This window comes from Trematomus bernacchii, unplaced genomic scaffold (genome assembly GCF_902827165.1).
Source record: "Trematomus bernacchii unplaced genomic scaffold, fTreBer1.1, whole genome shotgun sequence".
NCBI classification, from domain to species: Eukaryota; Metazoa; Chordata; class Actinopteri; order Perciformes; family Nototheniidae; genus Trematomus; species Trematomus bernacchii.
In genome coordinates this window covers 863271-884141 of record NW_022987561.1, presented here as the reverse complement: position 1 = coordinate 884141, position 20871 = coordinate 863271, and the positions used below count along the sequence as shown (strand labels likewise).

General features: G+C 41.5%; 2 protein-coding genes across 3 annotated transcripts; both read right to left on the bottom strand.

The window, feature by feature from the left end:
• Positions 1 to 201: 201 nt before the first annotated feature.
• Positions 202 to 7257, bottom strand: LOC117477402 (transmembrane protein 237B-like). Its single transcript, XM_034124057.1, has 14 exons — positions 7072 to 7257; positions 6733 to 6768; positions 4443 to 4474; positions 4318 to 4331; positions 4128 to 4199; positions 2850 to 2966; positions 2632 to 2725; positions 2122 to 2279; positions 1911 to 2040; positions 1089 to 1280; positions 862 to 935; positions 699 to 786; positions 492 to 613; positions 202 to 408 (listed from the first exon to the last, which is right to left on the bottom strand). Exons 1-14 carry the CDS (start codon positions 7090 to 7092, stop codon positions 344 to 346), a joined length of 1215 nt encoding a protein of 404 aa, XP_033979948.1. The 5' UTR covers positions 7093 to 7257; the 3' UTR covers positions 202 to 343.
• Positions 7258 to 7336: 79 nt separating this feature from the next.
• On the bottom strand, positions 7337 to 20871 carry LOC117477442 (MAGUK p55 subfamily member 4-like). Of its 2 annotated transcripts, XM_034124106.1 has the most exons (22): positions 20836 to 20871; positions 20166 to 20472; positions 19004 to 19126; positions 18516 to 18634; positions 17866 to 17943; positions 17696 to 17779; positions 17346 to 17477; positions 13818 to 13899; positions 13364 to 13449; positions 13030 to 13104; positions 12766 to 12962; positions 11264 to 11322; positions 11154 to 11171; positions 11036 to 11077; positions 10926 to 10946; positions 10459 to 10500; positions 10188 to 10361; positions 9461 to 9541; positions 9214 to 9307; positions 8905 to 9013; positions 8695 to 8829; positions 7337 to 7999 (listed from the first exon to the last, which is right to left on the bottom strand). In XM_034124106.1, exons 3-22 carry the CDS (start codon positions 19059 to 19061, stop codon positions 7811 to 7813), a joined length of 1875 nt encoding a protein of 624 aa, XP_033979997.1. In that variant the 5' UTR covers positions 19062 to 19126; positions 20166 to 20472; positions 20836 to 20871; the 3' UTR covers positions 7337 to 7810. The 2 variants fall into 2 exon arrangements, with proteins under 2 accessions (XP_033979997.1, XP_033979998.1); XM_034124107.1 differs by lacking the exon at positions 10926 to 10946 and having other exon boundaries at positions 20836 to 20870.

Genomic DNA, 20871 nt, shown 5'->3' with positions numbered 1-20871 from the left:
AATATAATTATAAATCTCAGTTATGGGAGCCCTCAAAATATTTGAGCCCATAGATTTGACCTGATCATAACATAGAATATACAAATATACTAATAATTAAGTATTAAAAGGTCATATTCTGTACAGAATCACGGCATGCATCAACAGGTTGGATGCATAATGAGCACCAAAATGGAATAGAGAGTTGTTGTTGGATTTTTTTGAGAAATATTTATAAAGAAACAAGCACAATCACATTTAAAAAATACAAAAAATAATCGACAACACATTTAAAACCAGTGGCAAAATACAGTGCAAAATGGCAACAATACGCCTCAGAAGAAGTGTACAGAATTATATTTTCTCAGGCGGTCATTTCTGATTTGTCCTCTTGTTTGGGAGGCTCGATCCTCATGGCGTCCAGATAATCTGAGGAAGGACAAAAATATATATAACGTGTTTTCTCTTTCTGTTTGAACATGTTTTCACCCTTCTCTCTGGTGTTCTCTCACCGTGAGTGTAGTCTGTTTCTGGTCGTGTGGCGATGAAGACCCAGGCCAGCCCCACCAGCAGAGCCACCACCAGGTTCACCGTCACCCAGGGGTGCAGAATCTGGTGCTCCAACCCTGGTGGCCTAGGGAAGGAAAAAGGAAAGTAGCTTGTATCATACCTAGGCTTCAAGAAAATATATCAACATTAAATATTTCCAAGGCGCTGACCATAGAGTAGTGTTGAAGTCTGGGTACAGGTTGATGCGGTCGCTGGTCATCTGCTGGCTCAGAGAGAGGATCAGCGCCGAGAAATACACTGCAGGAAACAAGGAACAAAGAGTGTGAGATGATGCCATATGACAGTTTGAGATAGTAAATAATGTGGACTCACAGAAAGAGGCGAGAGCGACGGGGTTCAGTGTGATGAACTCCTGCAGAGCCACAGAGCCTTTGGCCAGGTTCACTCTGAGAACAAGAGTTATAACAAAATAAAGGAATTCTGATTCATGTTAACACATAAATAGATCTTTAACTAGGAAATCTATGCTGTAAGTAAAACATTTTTTTCTCTGATCGATGCATCGGCTCCTCACGCCGTGTTGTTGAGATTTCTTGTACCTGTCGAAGGCGGCCACGGTGCTGACGGCCAGCAGCAGGTACAGCAGGGACTGGGCGGGGTAGGCCAGGCTGTGGTACTGCTGCAGCAGGTTGGACAGAGCGGTGAGCTGCTGCCCCGCCAACATGTACACCACCACCATGTTCCACAGGGCGTAGCCCGCCAGGAAGCCATGGCAGTACAGACCGAACACCCTGCAGCACAGAGCAGAGACACAAAGGGTCACTTTGGTTCATTAGTATAGGCAGAAGACACACATAAAGACATAAGTGTCATGAGATGAAAATACAACCTAATACATAAAAAATAAAAAAAATATATTCAATTACATTTTTTTAATAACATTAATAATAGGGTTATTAACATAAACTTAAACTGGAAGTGAAACATTAATAAGTGCTCTTAACCAAACCTAAATATTAAACATATCCATACAATTAAACCAAAAATATATTGCATGGAAAAAAAACTAATAAAAACTAAATAAAAAAAATCCGTACATTTCAGGATATTGAATCAGATATATATAAAAAAACAATATCGTGGATCTATTTAAAACGTATTGAAAATTCTAACTATTTTAACCTTTCCACACACTTGAACATATTTTGTTTTGTACAAGTCAGTCACCTGAAGCAAAATCAAACACATATCTGAGATTAAGTGGAAAACACATATTTCCAATTAGTCAGAATGACTTGGAAAATATTGGACTGTATATTGAAAAAAAGATATGAGTTGTGCATCCCTTTTAAAAACCTATTGTACATTCCAAACTATTATGACGCTATGCACACACTTTTGCTTTGTCAGTTATAGCTCACCTGAAGCCGCTGTGCACTCTCAGGGAAACGTCTCTGGTGGAGCAGAGCGGCTGAACGTTGAAGTCCGTCATGTTCTCCGTCTTGATGTTCGTCTTCCTCCAATCGGAGCGCTCTGCAGCCTGGAACCGCTCTGAAACAGGAATGCACACGACACATGAGAATCTCCTTTAATGTCCCACAGGCGGCCACATCGTCTCCTTTGGTTACTCACTGTTCTTCTCCACAAACACCTTCCCCACCGGCTGGCTCTGACCCTGCGGGGCCGCGAACAGGGGGTACTGGAAGATGGGAGGGGGGGTGTCAGAGATGATGTCGTCCTCTTCTACGTCGAACTCATCCGGGAACGGAGACTCGACCACTTTTGACTTCCTAAAATCACAATGTAGAACAGTTGGAGAGCAAAATGTACCAGATCGTATTTTCCAAATGTTCTCACCAACTATCTCTTAACTTACTTTTAGTATGCAGATGACACTTTTTTTTTTAAAGCATTTGTTCACAATTGCTTTGGTTTTGTTTTATTGTTTAAAAAAAACTACACTTGGACATAAAGAAACCTAAATATATTCAGATAAATGCGAAAATATTACAATAAATAAAAATACCTCATCTCAAACCAGGTGTTAATGCATAAAACTTAACGCAGCTTTTTTCTATATTAGTTGTTATATCTGACATTATGAAATGTGCTGATACAACAACACAATTAATACTTTCTTACTTTTTCTTCTTGGATTGTTTCCCCACTTCCTCTCCATCCGTGGTCTGATCTGCTGCGTCTCTGTTCACAAGGTCCGCCTGATCATCATCCAGATCTGAAAGCATGAATTTACACTTTAATTGTGCTCTTTGGAGGGAAAGTGCTTTCTTAGATTAAGGGAAAGCTGCTCAAATGTCGAATTCATCATTTACATAAAGATAATAGTTTTCTGTGTGTACCTATAGTAGGAGCTTTCTTTCTCTTCCTCCTCCTCTGGGGGGCTGAGTCCGTCGTCTCTTCAAAGGGTAGATGTTCTCCGTTCTCAGATTCCCTCCGTCCCATCGCCATCCCATGATCTAAACAGGAAACAGTAGAAGCGTTAAAGGAACGGGAAATACTGACCTGCAATTCTCATGCTTTCTACGTGTTATAATGTATTTTTTTTGTTCCAAATCAAGGAGTCTTAAAGGTCCCATGACATGCTTTTCCGGTTATAACCCGTCCCCTTGTGTGTTATGTAGCTTTTTCTGCATGTAAAGGGTCTGCAGAGTCACAAACCCTCAAAGTACACTCTGTAGCGAGTAAAACTCTAACACAGAAAAGACCTGTCTATGCTGCCCCAGAACGCCTCGTTGGACATTTTCTTTTTCCATTTGTTTCTGCCGGGAACCAAGTGACGTAACGACGACCCCTCCGTGGATTGGTCAAAATGGACCAATCCGTGGAGCCGTTACGTTACGTCCGCGGAGCCGTTACGTTAAGTCCGTGGATTGGTCCAAATTGACCAATCCACGGACTTCCTCACACACACACACACACACACTCAATCTTTTCTCAGCTGCAGCTCCGCCGATTTCTCCTCCCTGAGACGGCGGGAAGCGGCGAGGCTGTGAGTCGGTGTGTGAGCACACACACAAACTCCCAGCCAGGCTGCGGGTGTGTGTGTGTGTTCGGGCTGGTTTCGGGCTGGGTTTCGCTGTCTCGCAGACGGCCACTGGGCTCATAGGGAAGGGGGGGGGCAGGAGCTCCAACAAGCCGTTTAGGACAGAGAGTGAATACACATGCTATACAGAGATGCTGTATGAGAAACCAATGTGAGTTTGGAAAATTGCACAATATACATTTATTTTAGTATACCTCAACAATGGAATTATGATCAGTAGAAATGGCCATTTTCCAATAAAAGTCACGTACATAGGAACATCTTCTTGGAACACACACTGTTTCTTACTGAGAAGTTGTGGAAAGCATCATATTTCTGATCCTGTGTCTACAAACTGATCTTATTGCAAGATACACTACATTCTTTTGGTTAAAGAAATTATTTAAAATAGCAAAGAAGTCTTGTTTTATCCATGCCTGAAATGTATCAGACCAAACATGTGTTTATTTAATTAAAGGGGCAGCATGGAACTATTTTAATTCTCTTTCTGCAAATAAAACAAAATGTAAGTAAGTAAAACAAATGTTTAGGTTTGTGACAATCTAATGCAGATGTGTGTTTATGTGTAACGTACCGTCAATATCATCGACTCCATTCGTCTCCTTTTTCACTTTCTTCTTCCTACGCTTCTGTGCCGGTGCTTCTACTGTGCACGGGAATAAATACATAAAGAAAAGTTTAATTAAATCAAGAGCTTGAGTAAAAACAGGAGGCGTTTTCATGACATGTATCCAATTACTGCTATATTTCAAATCCCGACTCACCAGCTGTGTCTTGACTTCATGTTTCCAAATGTTCAACAGAAGAGAGAAGGAGTTTAGATCGACTGTTCAGTGTAAATATTGCAGATTAAAATGTTGTATCAGATTAGAAAAGCACATTGACTTACCTCGGCATTGTGGGAAGCGTGCGTGGTCCTCGCTTAAAGACAAAAATAGAAGAACAAGTCACTTATGTTTCAGATGTAATGTAAGATTTATCAACTTAAACTTAACAACCCATAGGTCAAATGTAACGCTTGTTTCATGGTGATAATGTCTTGAATTATGTATAATACAAAATAATACAAATTAAACAAAAAATAACAGATGCAAAGAAAGAGTTTCTTTTAAAATGTAGACAAACACTGTACAAGCTTTTCAGAAATTCTCAGTTATAACATAGTCTGTTGAGATACAACCAGATAAAAATGCCTTACCGTTGTTTTTCTGGCCATTCCAGATAGGAATCAACCCAGAGTGGAGATAACAAATAACATCCTGGCTGACAGCTAAACCCTCGCTAAATCTGTGTTCATACGCCCGCCAGGACGGGGGATTAGTCAGGGCAGAGGTCACAAGATGCTTTATTCTTCCTGAAGATGCTTGTTATGAAGTGTATACTCTGCCTTATCGTCGCTAAACACACTCAGACAAGTTAGAAGAACCTTTTTTATCACACTCCAAGTGACAATGATCATATAAAAAGTGACATTTCTTTATATGAGTTTTAAATCAGATTGTGCCGCCCTGCCTTGCAAACGTCATTGAGGTAAATCAAATCATTTTTTAATGTTTAAAGACCTTGTTTTATTTTCTTAAAATCTACCATTTTTAACACATTTTCCAGCTACGTCATTTCGAGTTCATCACCAGTTATCCTTATGAACATGGGCGTAATTTCCACTGGGGACAGGGGGACATGTCCCCCCCACTTTTCAAAATCCCATTTGTGTCCCCCCCACTTTTTTTTTTTTTTTTTTTTTTTAAATTTAATTTTTTTTTTTTTACGCAAGCGGTCATCGTCACGGAGGAGCGTCTGTGTGTGTGTGTGGCACGAGCGCATCTTGTGAGAGAGAGATAGAAAGAGAGAGAGACAGAGAGAGTTATGGGGGTTGTTGTTAGCATTTGGTGCTAGCTCGGAGCTAATGGAGATTAGTAGCTGTTTCAACAATAAGGAGAGGGAGAGCTCTTTCCTGTTGGACTTTGAGAGAGAGAGAGAGAGAGACAGAGAGAGAGAGACAGAGACAGAGAGAGAGACAGAGAGACAGAGAGACAGAGACAGAGACAGAGAGAGAGAGAGAGAGAGAGAGACGTGGGTTGTTGTTAGCATCTGGTGCTAGCTCGGAGCTAACGGAGATTAGAAGCTGTTTCAACAATAAGGAGAGGGAGAGTCCTCTCCTGTCGGACTGAGAGAGATAACGTCAGCTCAGGGAGGTAAAGGACTCTCTGAGTGATTAAGTTGTAAACTTTAGTCTAGTTATCTCAGTGGGTCTCAAACGGTTTGGTCATCTATGTAAACAAATATTTCCATCTATGTAATACATAGTTGTATATAAAATAAGTTAAGAAATCCTTCCAATGTGTACTATAGGTCAGTACAAAAATAAAAAACACAGTTTGAAAGGGGAGTGATTAGTCAAATATGCATAAATAAAAAGAAAAAATGCAGACTAGGTAAGATAAAGATATAGAGAGGAGTTTATCAATGATTTGTTATTGGTTGTGAGAATATTCTAATGGCTTTTTGATTATTGAAATATATACAGTTCTGTTTCATATGAGTGTTGAGAACTGTATCCATAAATCTCTTAATGTTGCCCTCAAAGTGCACCAGATTGATGCATTGAACTTCAATTTAAAGAAACAAATCTTCCCGGGGTGCATGCCCCCGGACCCCCCTAGAGGATGTCAGGTAATCACAAATAAAACAGGTTCACATGGATAGGATACTAGATAAGTGTGCACACTCATTATATACACTACACATCTTTCTTGTATTTGTTAACACTATAGTCCCTAATATATTTGTAGAAAGGCAGGAAATGGAATTAAATTGAGAAAATATTTCATTGCGGAGGACCCCCTGTTTTGTGTCCCCCCCACTTCTCAAACCAAAGTTACACCCTTGCTTATGAATATTAGTTTTAAATTAACGTTAATTGTATCGTCTGCATATTTCTAAATAATAGATGATCTGGTTAATTCCCTCTTTATTAAGTAAGTCTATCAAATTCCTGATAAACAGTAAAACTGATGTTCAGCTCCTGGATTTTCTGTTTTTAGTTAAGCAGGGGATAAAATGTACTTCCGGTAACTTGCAATGTGTGGGTGGATGTAATATAGGGACACATTTACACACTAATGTAATATTAAATGAGCATAATGCAGGCAGGGAAATGAACACCTGGAGTTACACACCTGTGGAAGAGGAGGGAGCTCTCTGGACCGCGTTCTCTACAATAGAAAATATATATATAAATTATTAGCACTTTCTCCAAGTATGCTAACTAGCTTTCCTTCATTCTCCCAACATTTTAATCAAACTCACAAGTAAAAAGTCAGGGTCTGTAGTTAACAGTTAGCTAGCGTCAGTTAACACAAATAGTATAGTTTTAACAAAGGAAAAATGCATAAAAGGTGAACAGTCAACACATTTAGAAATTAAAATAGCATTTACTGTTAGCAAAACAGCTAACGTTACTTTAAAATCTTCCTCTTCAGTGAAAGGAGTTACCGTTATTTAGGACAATAAGTTACCTTTGAGCCTCCTGTGTCCATATTTCTCAATTCTCTTAAAAATAAGCCTTTACAAAAACATCCAGTTAAATCATCTTTAGTGTAATTAAGGACTACAGCCGTTAAAAACGATGAAAACCCGCTACTTGTTATGATTATTTACTTTGTTTATGCTCTGCAGGAGAAGAGAGCCGTTACCCGGATGCATTTGCGAGTAGGACGCAAGACTTCCGGTTCCTTCAAAAATAAAGGCTCCCAAAGTAACAAATCAGATAACCAACATGAATTAAAGCATTACTATCAGAAGTGGTTTATTAATGTCACAAATAGGTAGAAATATTACAACATCATTGCTTTTATGTATATCATCACATCAGTTTAATTAAATAAGGACACAACAGTGTATTTTTTGTGCCAGGTTTAATAAATGTTTTCTTTGGCATGCAATGACACATTTTTAGCAAAACCCAAAGAAACGACAAATGAAAAATGAAAAACAACACAATTAACAAGAAACCACTTCTAGTATGTAAACATCAAATCAGATTATTTTCGCAGGTATGTGTAAAAGAGTGTGGAGAAGGGCACGTAAACTGCCTGTAACAAGATGATGATTACAAACTGAGATAGAGATATGGCATTGATCCTTTTCTCACTTAATCTGTAATCTCTGTTGCCTTTAGATTCAAATTACGATTTTTGTCATGGTTCGGTGGTCCCATTTCTCTGGTCCCCCTCGCCTCCGTCTCCACCTCCACCCTTACGTGCTGGTGGGTCGTATCCAGCTGGCGGGGACCCACTGCGGCTCGTCCTGCGCCTTCCTCACCGCCGTCAGCATCTGGACGCACGAGTCCTGCAGCTCGTCGTTAACGATCACGTGGTCAAAGAACTGGCAGAACTGAGACTCGATTTTACGGGCGGATTCTTCAATCTCCTGGAAGTCTTCATCCTGTTGGAGGACACAACAGTCAGAACTGATTCTTAAATGTATCTAAAACAAGGTGTGGTATAATAATCATAATAATAAAGCAAAATAACTGAAAATAAGTTGTCAAACCTAAAAGCAGGGCCACTAGTACTCATCTGCTTTTATAAGAATAACGTTGTTTTTTTTGTATTGCCATGTAACTGAGATTCGGCTTCTCATAGTCGACCAAATATATATATTTTTTTGTATTGTTCTATATTGATTTGTATTCTGAAGCAAACATACTTGTTATCTGTTAGAGAATTGAGTTAGAGTGTCTCAACTTACATTGATTTTACTGTCTTAATGTTTTTGAAAACCTCAAAACAAACGTATTGTACAGCCTGCCTTTACTACATTGGTGTATGCTAGCTAAAAACACAAACATAAAAGCGCCATGGGAGGGGAGTCAAATACGGGAAAAAAATCGTGGAAGTCGTACATTTGACAAGAAACGAGACACATTTCTTTACTTTGCAATACACCCCTTTTTATCTGAGAGAATAAACAAGTATCTTTCTTGTAAATCTACAAAATGTATCTGGGAAATGTAGAATTATAATTACAGGCTCTGTGATTATTTAGGAAAATTGTAAGAAAATGTTGTCACAGGGTATTCCCAGCCTGAGGTAAGAACATCCAGCTCACAAAATGAAAATAATATGAGGGGGGTTTACTTTGAACGGCCGGTTGACGTAGTAGTTGGTGGTGACGTGCGCCCCCCGCCTGGTCTCCTTGAGGCGCTCGTGGGGGGGAGGCTTCACGTAGATGATGTAGGCCTTCAGCTCGTGGGTCCTCACTGCCGGGATGGCCTGACAGGAGAAATGAAACCTTTAAAAAAGCAGTTCTCTAAACGAAAAGGAGAAGGATGTAGGAGTACATCTTACATTTGGCTCTATGTCCATGACGCAGATCTGCCCGCTGTTTAAGACCTCCCTCACAGACTCCACGCTGGTGCCGTACAGACTTCCTTTGTACTCGCCGTACTCCAGAAACCTGAATGACATAATCAGATTGTTTATAAAACACGCGTACATTTCTAGCACTTTTTGCAGAATCACGAACTTGCATTTCAGAATCTCAGTGGATGTTAAAGGCTCACATTTATTAGAGACTAGTAGACAGCATGAATATATTGTGTTTAAGTTATTGTGGCGCTACGTTCATTTGTTATTAATGGCTTCACAGCAGAGTACCTGTTGTTTTGAATCATGTTGTCGAAGATTTCTCGGCTGATGAAATGATATTCTCTGCCGGACTCCTCGTATTCTCTGGGTGCTCTTGAAGTGTCTGGAAAAATAAAATAAAATATGAAAGGAGACAAGAAAATTACAAATATATTATCATACAAGAAGCTCCCAGAGAGAATAAAAAATGTTTCAGAGCTGTATTTTTGATATTTATTTTTGTGTACATTTGTATTTGATGTGTTAAAGCACGTACGAGGTACCGCTCCCTGGAAGATTTTCGGGTTAATTTCAATCAAGCGCCTCCGAAGTTCATTCACCCCCACACCAGACGGACCTGAGAGAAAAAGAAAGACCTTATCATAATCATACATTTAATCGAGTTTGCTATTTCATACAATTTTAACAGATGACCAAATTAAATGCACCATTGGGAATCAATTCAACTTAAAGGTCCCCTATTATACTGTTTTTCATCAATATATTATAGGTCTCAGATATATACAAAACCTGTCTCTGATTGGCTGAAACACCAAACAGATCATTGCAGCATCCCATAATCCCCTCTGTTTCAGCCCTGTTTCTAAAGTGCTGATTCTCTGTCTGTTACTTTAGATGAAAATAAGGAGCCACTCCCCACGCCCCTCTGAGAGATATTTGGTTGAAAAGAAATCAATGGTGCTCTAGGAGGAGATTCAGGTGATAAGGTGGGGGGGATACCTTGGTTGGTGATTGGCTAATGGTTACACAAGACAAAACATCGTTATGACATCATAAAGTGCCCAAAATCTGATCAGCTCATTTTCAGACATCTTTGTTCCTGAAACGTTCAGAGTCTCTTTACACAGAGGGGACACATGTTGATGTAGAAGAGACATGAAAAGTGGATTTGCATAATAGGTTCCCTTTAAAATATGACATAGGTCTCTCGTTTTAAGACATTTTAATGCAGAAAAGTGCCACATTAAACTTTTATATTGTACCTAAGAGTGTGATGAGGCGGTGTGTGTCCTGCGGGTGGCGTTGGTAGCGCACCACCTCCTCGTACGGGCTGCTGAGGGCGCTGCAGCAGCTGTTGGGGCAGCGGGGGGGGCAGGACGGCTGGGCGGTGCTGTGACTCCGCCGCCGACACAGACGCATGCTGCGCCTGAAGCCCACTGGCAGAGAAAGGAAAGATAATGTTAGTGAGGAATGGTCTGTGATATGTTCATGCAAACTCTTTGATAGGACATCATAAAGAGAGTTCAGACTTACCTAAGAAACCCCCTTCAGTGCTGCTACTGAAATCATCCTCCTCTGGAACAACCAGAAAGGAACACATGAATGCAAATGAAGGTGAGAGGGTTAAACAAACTGAAATAAATGCAGAACTTCCCGTAAGCTGGGGGGCTTTAACAAATGAAAGGTTAAAGGGTTAAGGTTCAGACTGCTTTTAATGTCTTTTGTGGGTCAAGAAAAAAAAAAGTCGAGGTCCTACAATTCCCACAATGCAATGCACCAATGGCATGTATTTATTTTTCTCTTTAAGCAAGTAGTGAGTCTATTCAGATCAACTGAAACTATGTTTTCCCACCTTCTCTGAGCTCTTCTGACATTTCCCCGTCAGACAGCAGCAGGAGAATAAAAAACAAACGATAACGAATGTCTCAGATGAAGGACACGAGGAAGAGTTATTCAGAATTCAGAGTCTAAACCAGTTGAAATTAAATAAACTTACCTACCAGATTCAAATGCCTCCTCGTCTGATGCAATCCAAATAACACACAGAGGGAAATTAATCATACGTGTGTGTAGGAATTATAATAGGAATACATCTCAGGTGGAGCTTTACCTGCTTCTACACATTTGTCATCGATGGCCATCATGTCTTCCTCTGTGGGAGAAAAAAGGAGTTGTTAGAACACATTACAATCTTTTTTCTTCTAAAGCTGCAGGTGCAATCTGCTTACCTTCCTCTACAGTGCTCACTTCAGGAAGCATGGAGTAAAACACAATGAAATGTTTGAACAGAGGCTGAGAAACTTGGATTTCAAGTGTGATGAAAGTGAAATGAACTTACAGGTGTGTATGCAGGCGTTCGGCTGATAAGGCTGAGACCACCAGGACTCCCTCTGCTTCCTGTCACAACACCACATTTAGGGTTTAAAGTTCTCCAATTATGCTATTTGTAGGCATATATTATAGGTCTCAGATACATACAAATATATAAAAAACATGTCTATGAAGTGTTTTGCTCAAAATACCAAACAGATCATGCATTTTAGACATCCCTCATATCCCTCTATTTCAGCCCTGTTAGAGAAACGCTGATTCTGGGTCCTTAGCTTTAAAAAAAAGAAAAAAAAGAAGAGGGGGAGTTTATGGAGAAGAATTCTATCATGTTCCAAACCACATCGAGGATTATTTCTGAAACAGTATGGAGCTCAAATGGTTTACCACAAGGTGAGTTCCTTTTTTTATTTTCTGCTTTTTTACACATACCGTAATTTTCGGACTATAAGCCGCAACTTTTTTCCCATTTTTCGACCCTGCGGCTTATATAACGGTGCGGCTAATCTATGGATTTGTACAGCTCCGACGACTTGCTCTGAAGACACGGAGGAACAAAACAACAAACGAGTGAAACAAAGCGTATATTAAAGCCCGGGAAATATACCCGTTTTGACGCTGTTTCAGGAGCGCCTCTAACATTGTTTTGAAGGCCTGTTGCTAGCTGCGGGGGATCCTCGGGCTAGCCCTGTAGACACCGGGCCGAGAGAGCGCAAGGGACCGGGACAGGAGCTCCGCGGGATAACGACCAGGTTTGACTGACCCTGCCAGTCCTATCTTATAACACAAAGAAGACGTAACCTCTCCTAAGTTTGAAAGTTGAAAAGTTTGTGTGTCTGAAACGCTATGTGATACAGTACAGTTTACACAGCACAGTACATGTTCTGTAGCTACTATTGCACTATTGGTAACACTTGAATACGTTATGCAAATATGCAACTTGTTTGTTGAAATGTTAATAAATGGGAGCTTCCTCAAACAGCCATCTCTTTCCCGACAATCCCCTCTGTGCACGAACCCTTACATATGGTAATTAAACATTAAAACACCTGCGGCTTATAGTCCAGTGCGGCTTATATATGTACACATCATTCAATTTAGCTGCTGCGGCTTATATTCAGCTGCGCTTTATAGTCCGAAAATTACGGTACTCTCTCCAGTACAGGTTAGCTCTGTGTTAGCGATGCTAATGTAAACACAGAACATATTACTTCCAAAATGTTGCGCATTGTTTCTGATAGTAACGTTTCTGATAGGGCCGTAGGTCCACATTTCCGATATTATGTCATATCGGACGCAAATCTGGATCAGCTCCGTTGGACCCCCGTTTTTTGAGATGTGGGTACGGAGGAAAAGAGAGAGGGTTTTGTTTTCTGACACTTTGTGAGTTCCCTGACACACCGGGGACACATATTTATGTATAAAAGTGCATTTTGCATGATAGGAGACCTTTCAATAATGCATGGTAATCATAATTGGGCAGCAGCAGCAGCATCTCAGTAGATCCCTCACCGTTTGAGCAGGTTGGTGGAGGGGATGAGTCCGGCGCAGGAGGAGTTGTCGGGCAGTTTCTTGGCCTGCCACCAGAGGGCGTCGGTCTGATCCACCACCTCCAGAACGTCGCCCTTCTTGAAGCTCATCCCGGCGTCGGCGCAGGGGATGGAGGGGTCCTGCTCCGGGCTGTAGTCCGCCATGGCCCGCACGTACAGCTGACCCCAGAGCAGCGAGGTTAATATCATGTGTGTGATGTCATGAGTGTGTGTGTAGATGACTTACCATGGTCTGGTTGTGGACCTGCCTCTCTGTGATGGGCACGACTTTAAACACGATGGTGCCCTGCGCCCTCACTTGCTGATTGGTTGTAGAGACAGAGCAGGGATTAATGAGTATATATTAATGGTTCCTAGGATTATTAGAAACTGAGCTGCATTTCTAAGCATTTTCTAAACATGAATCTGTTTTGACATGTGAAAAGGTGCTCTGATGGCCTTGGACAGCAAACATTTCTGCATCAAAAACTGCTTTAAAGAGTATTTTAATAAACAGTTTAGGGATGAATACATATTGAAATGATCACATTTGTGTTAGTATCCTTCCAAAAATGACATACCACAACTTGGATGACTTGCTCTGGCTCCATCCCGTCGACAGGGAACCCGTTCACCTCTACGATCCTGTCCCCTGCATGCAGCAACCCTACACACATAATACAAATTAAAATGAGACTTAAACTATTATTTCCTGTAACCCTGAGTCTCTGAAGTCACCAAGGTTACAAAACGTACTTATTAATAAACATTTAATATAACAGTTCTTGTCTTGAAGAAGGTCTCTGACTAAATGCTTGCTTATTAAAAAGACTTTTGCACATATTCGAGTGTGCAGATGCTCTTTTTATTACATATTTGACCTAGGTAAGACTACAATAAAGATTTATGAAAAAAGAGAATCAACAGGAAATGCAATAACGTTTGAGTATTCTGGTTTGTTCTGGACCGTTGGAAAAGTATGTTAGACGTAGAAATCTTTAATTGAAGACATTATCTTAGAGAGGAAATGCTCACCACTGCGATCAGCCAGACCTCCGTGAATCACCCGGGCGATGAAAATCTCCCCCGTGTTCTCGTTTCTCTTAATAGTCGCTCCCTGGAGCAGAGAAGATATGAGAACAGAAGATGAATAAAGCTAATGTGAAAGACTCACAACAAACAAATACACGTGGTGAAGTCTTGGGAAAGCTTGGACAGGATGTGAAATGTTTGAATCATGACAGTTTAGGAACATATCAAGTGACAAACACAAAGTGAGGTTCCTGAAATGAGACATGAGAAGAAAGCAGTGGAGGTGGGAGTGAAAGGAATCAAGGGTCTTATGAATTTATTTTTAAAAGACATGTTTTTGACAGAAGACGCTATATATTGCTACAAAACAAAGTAATGCAACATCGTAGATCTGGAAATAAGCATCCTTGTGTTAGTTTCCAGAGTGGTAATGAGAAAGAATGGAATGATCCACAAACGATGGAAGAAAATGGCGAATAATGCAACAAAAAGTAGGGAATAAACGTCAGCTACCACCGTGCTCGCTCGCTGGTCGGCCCCTCGGTGCAGACGGCTTGAAAGGACCCTTAAAGTCCACTCATGAAAACTCTTCTGCGTCCCTCATGTGGCCTTCCTCCTCCTCCTCTTCCTCTGGTGAGAGCGTCTCACAGTGGGCGGAGTCCTCTTGTCCTCCTCCTGCAGGCCGTTGGTGAGAGGCTTCTTGGACGCTTGCTGCAGCTTCTTCTTCTGTGGTGACTGGGCGCTCTTCAGGGTGGGGCGGGGGGACCCACTGCAGGACACGGAGAGGCCGCTGGTCCCCTGAGAGGGGGAGGGGGCTTCCAGGAAGCTGCTGAGGGAGCTGGAGGAAGAGGAGGAGGAAGGGAGAGAGGGGAATCTGGATTGGTGCGTCAGGGATAGATGCTGCGCTCGGATCTTCTTGGGGGAGTCCTGGGGGGGCACGAGGAGGGTCTGCAGCCGGTCCACCACCTGAGAGAGCAGCACCAGGGCCTGGGAGTTGTCCTGCACCGTCTCCGACATGCGCTCCGTGGCGGCGGCCATCTTTTCCCCCAGCATCTTGATGTCCTTGGTGCTGCTCTCCATGGAGCAGGCGGCCAGCTGCACCGTGGTCCTCAGCTCGTCCAGGCTCTCCTGCTTGGCCAGCTCCACGGGGGGGGGCACCCGGGGGAGGTTCACCAAACGGCGAGGGCACAGGGGGCTGGGGGGGGCGGTGCGGATGCGGGGGGTTTGGCCTCGGAGACGGGGAGGAAGGCCTGGGTGGAGGTAGTGGTCCGCGTTGGCGTAGTACGGCACGGTGAGACACGGGGGGGATAACGTCCAGCGGCGGGCTGTGGGGGGGGAGGAGGGGGACTCTCCTGCTTCATCCCCACTGTCCAGCCCCTCCATGATGTTGTCTCCAACGGAAGCACAGACATTATTAATACATAGGGCTGCACATATAAGAATTACTCATGATATATTGAGTGTTGTTGGAGGACTTCCATTACTTAAACTAGTCTGCAGCTGTTGATAAATAAATAATGAAACACATCACAGTATTCCCTTCTCTTTTTTCAGTATATTGCTTGAAAACAAATTGCCTGTAGAGGTGGGAGATGTACTCAGATGTTGTACTTTACTCTAGTAAAAGTAGAAATACCAGAGTGTAGGAATACTTTGTTACAAGTAAAATTCCTCCATTCGAGATGTTCCTCAAGTAAAAGTAGAAAAGTATTATCAGCCAAATATAGTTAAAGCACCAAAAGTAAAAGTAGTCATTGTGCAGATTGGTCTATTTCAGAATAATATATATGATATGTTTGATAATGATTGATCATTAAAGTGTTATCAAAGCTGGTAAAGGCTGATTTAATACTCAAATAAAGTAAGAAACTGAAAAGTGTACTGAAGTATACTACTTGAGTAAATGTACTTAGTTACTTTACACCACTGATCGCTTGCTTAAATCGTGCCAGTTGGCCGCAAAACTACATTTCGTGCCGCCCTGATGAGAGTCCATGAGTTTCTGTGATGAAGGATGGATGAAGGATGGATGAAGATGACTCTTTTTTCTTACCGATGAGCACAGAGCTGTAGATGGAGGGCGCAGAGCGGTGAACACTCTGTTCCCAGATCAGCCCGGAGTAACAAACTCTACACGGGCTCAGCGGCTTGCCACAGCACATCTGATATTTACACGTTGAATGAAATCGAGGAGGAGCGTACGGCCGCGCTGCTGCTGCGGGACAAAGAGCATCGGACGGGGGGAAGCTGCCCCTGCGAGAGCTACACAACGACGAGGTCTTCAAAGTTCCTGCGGCATGGCTTTGGACCCTGAATGCACCGCCTTTCAGCAGGCTCTGCTGGGTCACACGTCTCAGGGTGTCCCAGTGATTTCGGACCCTCTCTTTGCATCGTTTCGCACACGGGGAGGATGCACCGAGTCTTTGGTGGGGGAGCTGTGAGACAACACAATCACTCAAAAAGGTAGACAGACATGTTCAAGACTGGGAAAAGAAACTAGATTTTAAAGATAAGATTATCTATCATCTCTGACCATTCTCAAAATCATATCAATACTTTAAATTGCTGTGCGCTTGGTGCTAGAAAATGGGTTTTTACTATATCTCTGACAAACACCCAAGCTCTCACGGTGGTTATATGGTTATAGGGCTGCTACTAATGGTTATTTTATAGATTAACTATTTAAAATAGGATTATATTAATGGATTTAAATGGTTTGGTCTATTTTAATGTAAGAAAACATGTGAAACATTTCCATCCCAGTTTCTAAAAGTCTAAGATGTCTTTAAATGTCTTGATATTCACTTTAAAATGATACAAAAATCTGGAATAAGCGTGACATGCTTTGCATAGAAAAAGACTTTAAGTTTGCTTTGTGAACAATGCTCATATGTTTCTTTTATACCATGATTGTCTTCCTTAAAGTTCAGTTAAAACCAATACTTTGTTGTCAAATAAAAAACTCAAAAGACAAACTTATTACAAGACATGTTAGTATTTTGCATAAATTGATAACCTTTAATATCCTCATGTTCCCAGTGGTTTCTGCGGGGAGGAAATCTGTAGCATCAGCAGACAATTACTAAAATGACAGATTATAAAATCCAAACATCTGGTCTCTGTTGGATGCAGTCCGCTGATTTCAATTTGGCAGAAATAAAAGAGCCTACATATTAAAATACCCACGAGCATCTGCTTTGAGACATTGTGCTCCAGTTTATATGCTGGGATGTATGCATGGTTCACAGACCAATACATACATAGCTCAATCTAAATATGACAACACATCATAAAGCAAATCTTCTACACATGAAATGCAGTCTAAAGGGTCAGTTCACTCAAATCACTAATTATATTTTCCTTTTGTGTCCCTATATTTGTGTGTTATGTGACAAATATCTTGATATATGTGTTAAGACCTACTCTGTGCAGAATGTCTCCACTGATGCAATTTGTAATGTCTTCTAAGAAACAAAGATTCTTTCGAGGTGTTACATGACGGATTGAGGAGACTTTGTTTGTGTAGCTCACCAGAGGCTGTTTGTTCTTCACCAAGCAGACGGTCCTGGTGGCCTCCTCTTCCTCCGGCAGCTCGTCGGGCATCGGAGGCAGAACCGGCTCATAGTCCTTCTGGGCCACCGTATCATGAGCCGAGAGCAGAGCCTGCAAGAGATAACGATCACCAGACATCAGTTTATAAGCAATTCTGGTTCATTTTGACAACTTTCATGTCAAAGTCAAAGTCAACTTTATTGTCAATCTTTCAGTTTGTGTGTTTCCCACAATCCCGAGGAATAAAAAATGCATGAAGTTATGTTGCTGTAAATGATATATGCAAAGTATATCCAATGATAAAAAGACAACACATCCAGACTTCCTACCTGCAGGTGAGGCTGTCTCAGGAGGCGGTAAAGCTCTTTGGCCTCTTCAGAGCAGCCCGGCAACGATCTGATGTCAATCAGCAACTACACGAAGCAAAGTCCGACATTTATAATAAAAGACTTCCACCAGATGAATGTGAGTTGGTAATAAAACATAAAAGAAGAGTAACCTGGAGTGAGAGTCCTGAAGCGTAGTCCAGAGCCGGAGCTGGGGAATCACTCAGGAACGTCTGGAGACACTCGTAAACCTGAAAACAATGATCAAATGATGATAAAGAAATAACATTTAAAGTTTCAAATGTATTATTAAACACCTTGAGGCTTTTATGTTTGTATCTAAGCCCACATTTCCCTCAACCTATGTCTTTGACATGCTCCTTGACATTTCCTACATTTAGAGAGTTATTTGTGTTCACATCCCATCCTAGGACAATCTATTGAAGGTCAAATGAAAGTAGAATTTGTTCTCAACGTTGTGTTTGACAAAAAAGGAAATATTTTGTGGTATAAAGGTTTAGATTTTGTACATTTCACAGCCATCAAACACCATTGCAGCTGTGGCCAACATATCTTTATTTTCATCCATGGTTATATTTTATTGAGACGAGTTTGTCTCCCTGCTTGTGTCCTCTGTTATGTCAAATCAACCATATCTATTCAAGTTATTTTAATTGTGCTTTTATATCCATCTGTATTGCCTGTGGAGGTAATAACAAATAAAAAGAATATGAGAGAGTAACTGACTAATCACTAATAATAAATACTATAATATTCAAGTGGTGATAATATTTCAACTAAATGATAAAGTGGATGTTCAGACCTTGATCAGTGAGAGCAGCCAGGGGGCTTTCAGACTGTGGAGGATCTCCGCTCCATCGATGTCCTGATTCACAGACTTCCTCACCTCCTCGATCACATCCGTAAGGATCTGACGCAGGCCTGCAACACACACACACACACACACACACACACACACACACACACACACACACACACACACACACACACACACACACACACACACACACACACACACACACACACACACACACACACACACACACACACACACACACACACACACACACACACACACACACACACACACACACACACACACACACACACACACACACACACACACACACACACACACACACACACACACACACACACACACACACACACACACACACACACACACACACACACAACACACACACACACACACACACACACACACACACCGGGGGATTATAAATACACAGAAAGCTGTGGTGGTATATTAACTGTCCCAGATATACTGACCGTGTTCTCCTAGCTCACAGTGGGGGTTTAACACCTGAGCCTCCACAGCCTGCCTCATAGTCACTGGACCCCCGACCTTTGACCCACAACCACCTGCTGCCTGCTTACGAGGACCAGAAAGACCTGGGAAAGTGAAGGCAACACAACAAACAGTTTTAGACGAGTGCCGAATACAAACAGATGCTTCATTCTTAAAGGGGAACATTTTCCACCTTTTGATCGGGATATCCAATCAGAGAGAAGGTGCTATCTTGATGTGAATAAAAAACAGAACTTGATTGTTCTTTTCGCTTGTATTGCAAACTAATTCTTGCACGCAATGCATCCTGGTAAATGTAGTAACTTCCGCCTTTCTCTGCAAATTAGGCTTTAATCACCTTTATTTTCATCTACCACTTAATTTACAATCCAGTTGTTTCTTGTTTTGGTTGAAGGTTGCTTTATTTATTACTTTTCTTATTTGTGCTTCTCGGTGCCTATCAAATATTATAAATATGGTCCCTGCCTCAATGTATTTTTGAGTCAAATAAAATAAGAATAGATAAACCTTTATTGGTCCTCTTAGGCAAATATAGGTATCATAGCAGAAAAAGCAATAAGATAATTAAAGACTGTATGAGTACATAAAATAAGAAAGGTCTGGGACATCTCTACAAGAAAGGGCTGCAAGATTCATTTACAGGATCTATTTCTTTCTTTTCTTTTTATTAACCAAGAGTAAGTGACATGCAATAAGTGTTTTAGTCTCCTTTGGCTGTTAATCCAGCCGAGGGATCAGGCGGAGAAGCCACAACTTCATCAGAGGTTAGTGTGTGGGGGTCAGGGGTTAATGGCACACTTCACGGCAGCTCATATATGAGCAACGCCATGTAAATACGGAGATGTGCGGACCTTAATCTCTGGCTGGAGAACCATCAGGAGAGAGCTGACACTAGTATCAACATAAACCTGTTTAATAGTAGGAAGTTAGGTGGGACATTTGTTTAATTTGACAGACTTAAAAAAGTAAATTAAGGCAGATTGTATACCTCATCTTGACTGGAAAGGAATTATGTTAAGACACACAATGTATTCAAACACAGCTGTGGTTAAAAGGGATTCCCTGTAAGAAATAAAACAGGAGTGAGAGGAGGTGTTTCTGTTAGAGCAAAAATAATCTTACCTTTGTGTCTGAATTCTCAGGAATGCCCAAGCTTTTATCCTCCTGCAAGTTTATAGCAGCGATTCTGGTGCAGCAAAATGTATATATGCTGGGAAATGAATCCCCGGAGACTGGACTACACTTTCATCGAGCTGCAGGGAACGAGAGGCAGAGAGAGGGAGGGCTGTAATCTCTCCCGATCCCACTTAATCCCGGGCAAGTGAGCCGACTGCCTCTGCCCACCGGAAGCCAAGTCCTCCCTCACCGGCTGGCTTGTTTGCTGCCAAATCTTCTTAACTCTTTCAGCGGCACGCAGGAGGAGGAGACCCTGGACAGAGAAGGAGAGAATCGTGGTGACACCATAAACGTCCTACTTCCAGTTCCTCGAAAGGGCCCGAGTTAGAGAGATGTGTAATTTCGAGGTTGAGTAAAAGAAAAAGCCTTTAGTCTGTAATTAAAAGATCTGCTAATCTGCCACTACAGCTGGAGACTCGAGTTAATGGAGAGTAGACGGCAGATAAAGTATCTTTTAGTCCCCTTACTTAAAAACTGTCAGGAATGGGGGTAATCTCCTGATTGGTAATCTTATTTCTTACATTTTCCTTAATGCTTTTCAGCTATGGAGCCCCAAAACTGACTTTGTTTCTGCTGTATTCTGCTTAAACTTTATAATATTGAAATATTTTCTCACCTGAAGGACAATTCGTCACCTGGTTTATATGTGTTA

Excerpts from the sequence above, each read along its gene's own strand:
- LOC117477402 (XM_034124057.1), bottom strand. The coding sequence starts at position 7,092 with ATGGACACAGGAGGCTCAAAG. Across the intron at positions 2,041-2,121 it reads GGTGTTTGTGGAGAAGAACA|AGCGGTTCCAGGCTGCAGAG; the intron begins GTGAGTAACCAA and ends TTCCTGTTTCAG. Across the intron at positions 1,281-1,910 it reads AGAGTGCACAGCGGCTTCAG|GGTGTTCGGTCTGTACTGCC; the intron begins GTGAGCTATAAC and ends TCTGTGCTGCAG.
- LOC117477442 (XM_034124106.1), bottom strand. The coding sequence starts at position 19,061 with ATGAGGCAGGCTGTGGAGGCTCAGGTGTTAAACCCCCACTGTGAGCTA. Across the intron at positions 11,323-12,765 it reads TCCACCAACCTGCTCAAACG|GAAGCAGAGGGAGTCCTGGT; the intron begins GTGAGGGATCTA and ends GTGTTGTGACAG. Across the intron at positions 9,308-9,460 it reads CTTCCAGGGAGCGGTACCTC|ACACTTCAAGAGCACCCAGA; the intron begins GTACGTGCTTTA and ends TTATTTTTCCAG.